Raw genomic sequence first — 9,826 nt, forward strand, 5'->3', positions numbered from 1 at the left:
AAATAGAACATTTGTGTATCTGCTAACACCTGAATCTAAACACTTGTGGGTCTGAGTGTGAGAGCGCTTGTGTATACAAGGTTTCTCCATACAAATATGCAATATTCACAGACCCGCTCCCCTGGACCCAGGACAGATACAGAGGAGATCCAAGCCACAGACATCCAAAGGCCCCCCCAGAGCTCAGGAACCCCATGAGAACCACTGCCGGGACTACCGCAACCCCCCCAGAGAGGAACAGAGGAGAATCCCAGGGGAACCACCCAGCAGCCACAGTGCAGAAGCCCCAGGGAGCTGCAGCCCGAGCAGATCCAGCCATGGACCCAGAGACCCGAGACCCGGGACATATCACTCCCCTTTTTTATATGGTGTCATGTTTCCTTCAAGCACCTTAGATACAATGTTGTATTGTTAGTGAATTCTGTGATGGTGAGCTGGGAGATGTTGCTGCTGCAAAGCATCTCAGAACCATGACACTTCCACCTCCATGCTTAACAACTGGTATGACATTCCTGTTCTGTTCTTTAGAGAGTTTACAACCTTTTTTCAGAGTTGAACTTCTTGGACCACCGGACCTTGGACATATGGGTGCTGTTTTGATTGCCCTCTGCCCTTAAGACAGTTTTAATACCGTGGAACTGCTGAGTTCAAATTCTTTTGAGACCACATTAAATCCCTTAAAAATACCATTATAATTAATCACAGCTTTATCATGTTTTATAGAACTACACTACTGATGATTGAACAGTATTCTTTTTAGTTTACAAAAACATCATTAGTTTCTTGTTCCTTCAGTGAAATGAATGAGTCTCCAACAACAAGGTAATATCAGTATGTTTGGTAAACCCACAGCTCCATAGAGCAGGCTGCACCATTCAGGTATTTTTCTGTTGTAGATTAATGAGTTTTGTAAGAGACTAAGAGATGTTATGTTGAGGAAACAGACTGGATGTTTCTCTATGCACATTTGACTCCCAGTAAAACCAAGATGATAAAAGCTATAATTCAGCTCTACAGATAAAGGCATTATTATACAGTTTGAGAAAAACTCGGATTTACTTTTTTAAAGCCTAAAGTTTGATTGTCTTGTTTTGATATTTACATTTCTCCATTACTGTTTTTATCATAAAACGTTTGTATTTTTGTATTTTGTTTTTTATATTTTAGTGAATTTGACAAAAGACCTCTGGTTTATCTTCACATGAATGTTTTCAGATGTTTTAAACATATTTTAACATGTTAATGTTTTGGAAAAAAGCTCAAGAGTTATTAATATTAATGAAATTGATGTTTGATGAATAAGCCAGAATTATCTTTCTTCTGCAAGTAAAATAAAAAATAACAAGACAATAAATCCAACTATTTGGTGGGGGGTGTTAATTATCACATTAGAGTGCCAGAGTTTAATATTTTCATCTTTCATAAAGTTCTAGTTCTGATATTTTGTTTGTGTCAAAGTCAGAGAGCCGTGTCTCTACAGTCAGAGGTTTTTGTACGACGGCTCAATGAGTTTGTATCACTGTGGTACACGTTCGGTGGAGGAACCAGACTGGATGTTGGAAGTAAGTAAAATATAAAACTTCTCTTTTAAAGATTTGATTCTATTGTTTTAATTCTGTTTTACAGACAGAAATTGTAAAAACAAAATGCATTATTTCATAGTTTGCAAAGAAAGCTCTAAGATGCAGAAGAGATTTTATAGTTGAAATTCTAAATAAGAACTGAGTAAGTTAGTATTGATCTAAGCATGAAATCATCTTTGGTTTAGTTAGTGGTTTAATTTCAGCTTGTAGGTTTAGTTTAACTAGTCAGAGAGTCGTGTCTCTACAGTCAGAGGTTTTTGTACGGCGCCTCAGTGAGTTTGTATCACTGTGGTGGACTTTTGGTGGAGGAACCAGACTGGATGTTGGAAGTAAGTTTACTTCATGTTTAATTCTAAATTTACGAATATGTTGGAATATTTAGATTTATATTTCTGCTCTTTCTTAGGAAGCAGAAAATTACATCACTGCATTAATTTCTTTCTTACAACTAAACTGCAAACAAAGTCTCAGTTCAAGCTGAAGTGTAATATCAAGTGTTTTATGTGCAAATTATATCAGATGTTCCTTTTAAAATAATTGTCACAACTGAGGTTACGTATATTTGTTTACGTTATTACTTTATTTGTTTGATGCTTTGCTGACAGCTGTGAACCAGTTTGGTGGTTCGGTATAAAAAAGATAAATCAGAACTAGACCAAATATGTAGTAATTTGTAAAAAATCAGTCTTAATCTACTGTTGAACACAGCAAGAGAAAACTTAACTCTGGTGAATCTTTTCTCACAGTTTGTTTAGTATTTCAAACTGGACAATTTGGTTCAAATCTATTACATAAAATCATTCTTGCTGTAGATCAGTAGTAAAATATTGTTCCATGTAAATATGAAATTCTTATTTGTTATTTTATTTTCTATATTTTAAGGACTAGATAGAAAAAATCAAAAAACATTTTGGTGATTCTATCTGTGCTGATCTGTGGCTCTTAAAGAGAAGTGAAACTTTGTGTCAGTGAGTGATGAGTGGAGCATGAAAACATCTGGCAGAAACTTCTTATTATAGAAAATCCTCCCTAACTGTAACCATGTCCCAGTATCTGCTGTTTAACGTATCTATAGCTCCTGTTCTCTAACCTGATTGGTGTCTCCTAGGTGATACTCGTCCCACCCTGACAGTGCTGCCCCCCTCCAGTGAGGAGCTGCAGCAGGGGAAGGCCACTCTCATGTGTCTGGCCAACAAGGGCTTCCCTTCAGGCTGGAGTCTGTCCTGGAAGGTGGACGGCAGCAGCAGCAGCAGCAGCAGCAGCTGGGAGCAGAGCAGGAGCCCCGGGGTGCTGCAGAAGGACGGCCTCTACAGCTGGAGCAGCACCCTGAGGCTCCCTGCAGACCAGTGGAGGAAGGTGGGCTCTGTGACCTGTGAGGCCACCCAGGGCTCCCAGACTGCAGTCACAAAGTCCCTGAGGAGAGACCAGTGTTCCCAGTCCTGACATCACTTACTGGGAGTTAATTGTTTCTTACATTTTTACTGATGTTACTTTGGCTGTTTCTTTTCTTGTCTTTATCTGTCCAATAAAGTTCTAATTCAAATTTACAGATTAAAGACATTTTCTTCAAATCAAAATGGTTTCATGTAGATTTTTAGTTTAATGTTCTGGTTCATTTAAAATCTACAAGTACTAAGCAGCAATATTTGATATCTTTAACTAGCACATCAGCAGAAAGCACATTATTATGGTTAGAGGGACAACATATCTCACTGCAGAATCTATTAAACTCCCACTAAAGTCCCACTATTTATCTATCACCAGAGAAAAACCTGTTGTCTGCTCAAATATTAAATGACAGGTTTAAAATAAAGATAAAAAAAACTATTTAGTCTGACACTTTTTGGAAGAAAGCAATAAACTCTTAAGAAGAATGTTAATGAGTGGTAAAATATGAGGAAAATAAAATTAGACAAACCACAAAGATCTTTACAATTACAAGCTAGGAAAAATTCACTTCAATATCCAGTGTTTCAGGCAAGAAGTTTGGTTCTGATAGGAAGTGAGGCATGCATCTCTTAAAAAACAACACAATGTAAAAGGAATATTATTTCTGGATAAAAAAAATAATACCTCTGTTGTTATGTAAATTTTATTGAAAGATGGCATGTTGAAAATTACTTACATGCTATCAAACAAAAGCCCATAATATATTCAATATACTATGAGAGATTAATCCACCAGAAATGAACCGATGATAGATTTTAGATTGGATTCAGAAATGTGTAAATCATGATGATAAAACTTAGTAAGGTTAAATTAATTGTCCCACATGTTTGAATGCAGCTTATTTACATGCTAATCATTCTTTTGATTTGCTTATTGTTATGTTTACTTGCCATGCTGGTCTTTTTTATAGTGCAAACCTACTTTAGGTTGTTAATGTTAGCATTGACTCTATTATTATGCTAATAAAATCAAACAGACAGCTAAGTAACATTTTCCTATTTATTTATTATTTTTTGTTTGCTGCTTTCTATAATAGAACATTATATTCAGCAATCAGCATATATTATCCTGTAACACTAATTACCTCGCAAAATGATGCCTTAACTGTTGGAGTAGAAATGGTTGCATGAAAAGAGCCCCTTGAGTTAAAGTGACTTTTCCCTACTTAGAACAGAGTTTGTTCAGCATTCTGTATTTATAAAATTACTGCATGTTTGTTTCTATTCTTAACACTTTAATGTCAGAGTTAGACATTCAGACGATGTTTTGCCCTTAAGTGTAGAAGGAGGAGGAAGAGGCAAGGCGGGGGTTGTGTTTGTGTGATTGAGAAGTGATTTGAGGGGGCCATGCATTTGTTTGAGTGGGCATTGCCCCCTCTTGCCCCTGTGTAAAGCTGGCCTCGTTTCCCTCACTTCCTACTTAATAATCTTCCTTACCCCTTTGTTACTGAAATTAACATATATGTCCACAACATGTTTTTAGTAGCCTCCTGTGCCATTTTATCTATTCTTGTTTCTTTAATGCCTAAGTGAGGCGCACATACAACAATATGCTGTAATTGACTCTCTACCAGACTCCAGGAAAACCTGAAGGAGGGCTTCAGTTCGTGATCAATGTATAGTTTGTGTTACACAACCAAAGCTTGCTAAATGGTTAAAAATGAAAAAAATAAGGTTTTAGAGCTGTGTAGTCAAAGCCTGTACTTATACTAAATAGAGATGCTATAATCATATCTTAAAGTGTTCTCACCCACAGTCCTCAACTCTGTCTCAAAACATTTCTGCAAAGAGTGAGCCAACATTTCTAAACAGCGATGTAAAAGATTCATTATTATACATTCTTTATTTTGTGCCTATTAACCTTTTTTTTTGAAAAACCAATTCTCATTACACTTTGTTTCATTACCATTTGAGATAAACCTAATTTCATTTCCTAAACTGTGGTAGAATAAAAATAATTTTACATCTTATTCTGCCAGGGGTGGAATATTTTTGGGATTAACTGCATGTTAAAGTTTGAATTAGTCAAATAAATGTTCTGATTTACATTTTTAAAAGCATGTGTTTGTATGCAGTAATTAAATGTAAGTAGCAGAACAGGAACATTCAAATTATCTTATTTTATAGTGAGAAATTTCCACTTTTTTTTTATTTTAAAATGAAAACATCAGAAGTGATATTTTTCTTGTTGATGCCTGACAGTAAGCAGATCTTTCTGTCAAACTAAAGAAGACTGAGCACTAATAATGTTTTAGATAATATATATTAATATAATAATATAATATAATAATATATACTAATATTTTAAAACTATCTGTCATATTCTGTTGTTTTCTTAGTGATCAAAGTTGATCTCTGCAGCTAAAGTTCAGCTTCAGTTCAGTCTGACTGAGGGAGGTTTTTCTACAATAGATTTTCACTGTGTGAACATATACTGGCTGCAACAGGAACTGTTTTAGTTTTATTTGGAGTCTAAAGTTTTTCCCACATAATTAAATAAACATTTGTCCAGCAAGGCTTGTTTTTGAGCAAAATATATTCACCTTACAACATGTTTAGTTCTTTTTTGTACGTAACATGTAAACCTTTCCTTTTTCCTAAGTTTTTCAAAGGGTTAATAATCATTTTAGAGATTTTACATGTTGCAATAACTTGGACAAATGAGCAAAACAAAAGAAAATGTAATTTTTCACATTAAAACAAAATGAAGTTTCCAGTTTTGATTACTTTGCACATTTTGCAACAACTTTTCTGTACAGTAAAACAATTAAACACATTCAAATTCAATTCAAATTAAAAAATACTTTATTAATCCCAAAGGGAAATTAAATGTTGTTATAGCTCACATTATGAAGGTTTCTTCAAAGAGCCGTTGTAGATGCTGATGGCTGTGGGCAGGAAGGATCTCCTGTAGCGCTCCGTCTTACAGCAGATCTTATATCTTACATCATGACAAGTTGGAGTTAAGTGTCTAAATGAAGGATATTTTGACAAGTGGACATCCTTGTTAGGGACATTTCCATCCTCCGAGATACAGTCTCTTGATGTTCCATACTGAGCTAATGGGTGAACATCCTTTGTCACCAGTTAATGTTCCAGGTAGGTGGTTCAGGTGGGGCATAGAGACCCACCAATCACCAACAGCGGTGGACGCCTGCTTCAACCATTTGAGCTCCACACAATTGTTTGGTTTGTCCCAATAAAATGAAGACTATCCTAAATAATGAATAAATGAGGAAATCTGCAGAATAAGTTAAATTCCAATCTGTGTATTAGTTTGCAAGTTATCATAAAATTGTGGTGTTTTAATTGTATTAAAAATGTTAGTAAAAAGCTTTTCATTGTAAAGAACTTTGTTATTTCTGGACATTATTGTTGTTAAGAGTTCAAAACTATTTGCCACTTTCCAATAAAATCTAAGAGTTTGATAAATACTTCAAGATTTATGAATCCCAATGTTTAATAACATTTTATGTGATGTTTTACCATATAAATCACATCAAGCCCTTTTTTACTGTTTTTTTCTCTTTATTAGAGTCTCATACTGAGCTTCTTGTTACTGCAGAATAAGACAGATTCCAGGATGTTTATTGTTACGTCACGTTACATATTTACTCTCATTAAATGCTGTGATTTTTCTCCAGACACTGAGGGATTTAGGATCAAAGAAAGAAACCTTCTGATTGTAACACTGAGCCATGGTCAACCTAAACCTCTATCTGACCAGTACAATCTGCCGTGTTCTTTCAGGTTTTTACATCAATGTTGAAAACGTGTTCAAACGTTAAAAAATGTTTTTATCCATTTCCATGTCTTGTCATGATACATGTTTGGTGTCATTAAAGCATGAATATATGACGAGTCAACTTGGTGTGAAGTTGAGCGTGTGTGTGTGTGTGTGTGTGTGTGTGTGTCACAGTGAAACAATCTCTTCAGCAGTCAGGTCAGTTTCTCTTTACTTTAATAATTTTACATTAGAAGTATCATAAATGTAAACAACATCAAAGACTGAGCAGCTTTGAATTTGATCTTTCTGATTTTGTTCAGTTAGCTGCTGCCTCAAATTAAATTTCCATATTTTTGATTTTTTGTTTTTGTTTACAAAGTTCATCATAATAAATTATAAGACATGTTTTTCTCAATGCTTTTTGTTTACTCTTACACTGTTTCATGAATGTTTGTGATGTGTTTCATTTATTTTTGATCACACAGAATAGTTTGCTGAGTGGGATATAAATACAGTGTTGCTTCTGTAAAATCAGTTTTAAACCACTGTGAGGCAGAGGTCATGAAGGTCAAAAGTTATTTTCAGTCATTGTAAACATGCCTTAAACTGCTTAAGCCTTGATTATTGGAAAGTATTTTAAAAATGTAGTCAGAATAATGTCAGTTTGAAAGTTTAAAGAGTTTCTTGTCCTTCTGTAGTAAAAGTGCTGAAGTTAAAATACCATTAATTTTACTGGATTAAAACCAGTTTGTGTGTTTTAGTTTGTTCACTGAACAAAATCAGTTTCTGCAGCTGCAGTTCAGTTTCAGTTCAGTCTGACTGAGGGAGGTTTTTGTACGACAGTTTTTCACTGTGTGAACACCCACTGGCTGTTAATAGAGTGAGCACTCTGACAGTAATAAACTGCAGCATCTTCAGCCTGAACTCCACTGATGGTCAGAGTGAAGTCAGAGTTTGATCCACTGCCTGTAAAACGACTTGGAGTCCCTGATTCTCGAGAGCTAGCAGCATAAATGAGCCGCTTAGGAGTTTGTCCATCTTTCTGTTGGTACCAGGATAAATAGTAGCTGCTGCTGTAAACATAAACATTCTGACTGGTTCTACAGCTGATGGTGACAGATCCTCCAAGATCAGTTCTCACTGCTGCAGGCTGAGTCACTGTGACCTGACCTCTGGACTCTGAGGACAAAGAGACAAAAACATAAAGTAGCTTCATGGTTTTGTCGGCTTCATTTCAGAGGGACAGATGTTCATAGAGGAGAGGAGTTTGATTCTCTGGACTTTACCTGTGAAGCAGCAGCAGAGGAGAGTCCAGATGAGGACGTAGATCAAAGTCATGTTTTTGATGAGGAGGATTTCTGTGTCTTCTGTTGTGATGAAGGACAGCTGTCAGTCATCCAGTGTTCAACTCTCAGGACTATAAACTTTCCCAGAGCACTGGAGCATGGTGCTGCTGATGCAAAGTAGCTCTCTATGGAAATGTTCTGACTGAGTCCAACAGGGACTGGAATCAAAATGATGCAGTTGTTGAAAATAGAAAATTGATCAGATTTGAAACGTTTACTTTTTGGATAAAAAAAAATTCTGTTCTTTTTCCTTAAATTCAACAAAGAGCAACAACTATTTTAATGTCACAGTTTCAGAAAAACGAATTAAAAGATAGATAAACGTATATTTTTTACATATACAGTTAAGCATAAAACTATTAACAACCCTGGCACATTCAGGTTTAAAATGATTTTATCAACATTTTTCGATTGACTGGAGGTAATAGGAACATTTTTAAACACCAGTATAAACATTTAAAAAGGTGGTCAGCATGTAAAAGAAGGTTTTACTGTAATTCTAACACATTTCTTTAACTAATTTTAGACAAGTGTGTCAATGATAGGGCTGCACAGTGGCTCAATTGTTAGCACTGCTGCCTTGAAGAAGGTTCTGGGTTTGAATCCCATCCTGGAGACTTTTTGGATGAAGTTTACATGTTCTCTCCATACATGCTGAGGAAAACTCTGTTTTCCTCCAACAATCCATGAGCATGACTGTTAGGTTAACTGGGCTCACTAAGTTGACCTCAGGTATGAGTGTGTGTCTTTGTTTTTCCCTGTGATTGACTGGCGACCGGTCCAGGGTGAATTCTGTCCCAATGACTGCTGGAGATAGGAACCATCCCCCCTGCTGTCCAGCAAGGATAAGCAGGTATACATGGTGGATGAGTGGTTAGATGACTATCAGTAATTTCCAATAGGCCATTTTTTTAATGTAAAAAAATAGATAACCTTCTGGTTGAAGGAAAAAGCCCTTACGAAACAAAAGTATATGGTAATATACTAGAATTTATATTGCCATACATCAGGAAATATATTTCAATATATCAGAAACTTTGTCATATATTTGAAAATATATAGCAATAAAAGGATGGACAACTAATTGCTCTATATTGATTTATATGTTTTAGAATACGTTGCTGTGCAAACAAAACTGGATTAAATTACTGCTTGTATGTTTATTACAACAAAGTATTTGTTTGAATCATGCATATACAGGTCCTTCTCAAAATATTAGCATATTGTGATAAAGTTCATTATTTTCCATAATGTCATGATGAAAATTTAACATTCATATATTTTAGATTCATTGCACACTAACTGAAATATTTCAGGTCTTTTATTGTCTTAATACGGATGATTTTGGCATACAGCTAATGAAAACCCAAAATTCCTATCTCACAAAATTAGCATATCATTAAAAGGGTCTCTAAACGAGCTATGAACCTAATCATCTGAATCAACAAGTTAACTCTAAACACCTGCAAAAGATTCCTGAGGCCTTTAAAACTCCCAGCCTGGTTCATCACTCAAAACCCCAATCATGGGTAAGACTGCCGACCTGACTGCTGTCCAGAAGGCCACTATTGACACCCTCAAGCAAGAGGGTAAGACACAGAAAGACATTTCTGAACGAATAGGCTGTTCCCAGAGTGCTGTATCAAGGCACCTCAGTGGGAAGTCTGTGGGAAGGAAAAAGTGTGGCAGAAAACGCTGCACAACGAGAAGAGGTGACCGGAC

The 9,826-nt window shown here is 35.8% G+C and overlaps 2 gene segments (V, D, J or C); one reads left to right on the top strand and one right to left on the bottom strand.

Moving 5' to 3' along the window:
* The first annotated feature begins 470 nt into the window (after positions 1-470).
* On the top strand, positions 471-3,160 carry LOC124878717. The segment is given in 3 exon segments: positions 471-501; positions 1,347-1,562; positions 2,692-3,160. Coding segments are annotated over 3 exon segments (582 nt in total).
* Positions 3,161-6,975: 3,815 nt separating this feature from the next.
* Positions 6,976-8,198, bottom strand: LOC124879204. The segment is given in 2 exon segments: positions 6,976-7,937; positions 8,045-8,198. Coding segments are annotated over 2 exon segments (384 nt in total).
* Positions 8,199-9,826: the final 1,628 nt, after the last annotated feature.

This window comes from Girardinichthys multiradiatus, chromosome 13 (genome assembly GCF_021462225.1).
Source record: "Girardinichthys multiradiatus isolate DD_20200921_A chromosome 13, DD_fGirMul_XY1, whole genome shotgun sequence".
NCBI classification, from domain to species: Eukaryota; Metazoa; Chordata; class Actinopteri; order Cyprinodontiformes; family Goodeidae; genus Girardinichthys; species Girardinichthys multiradiatus.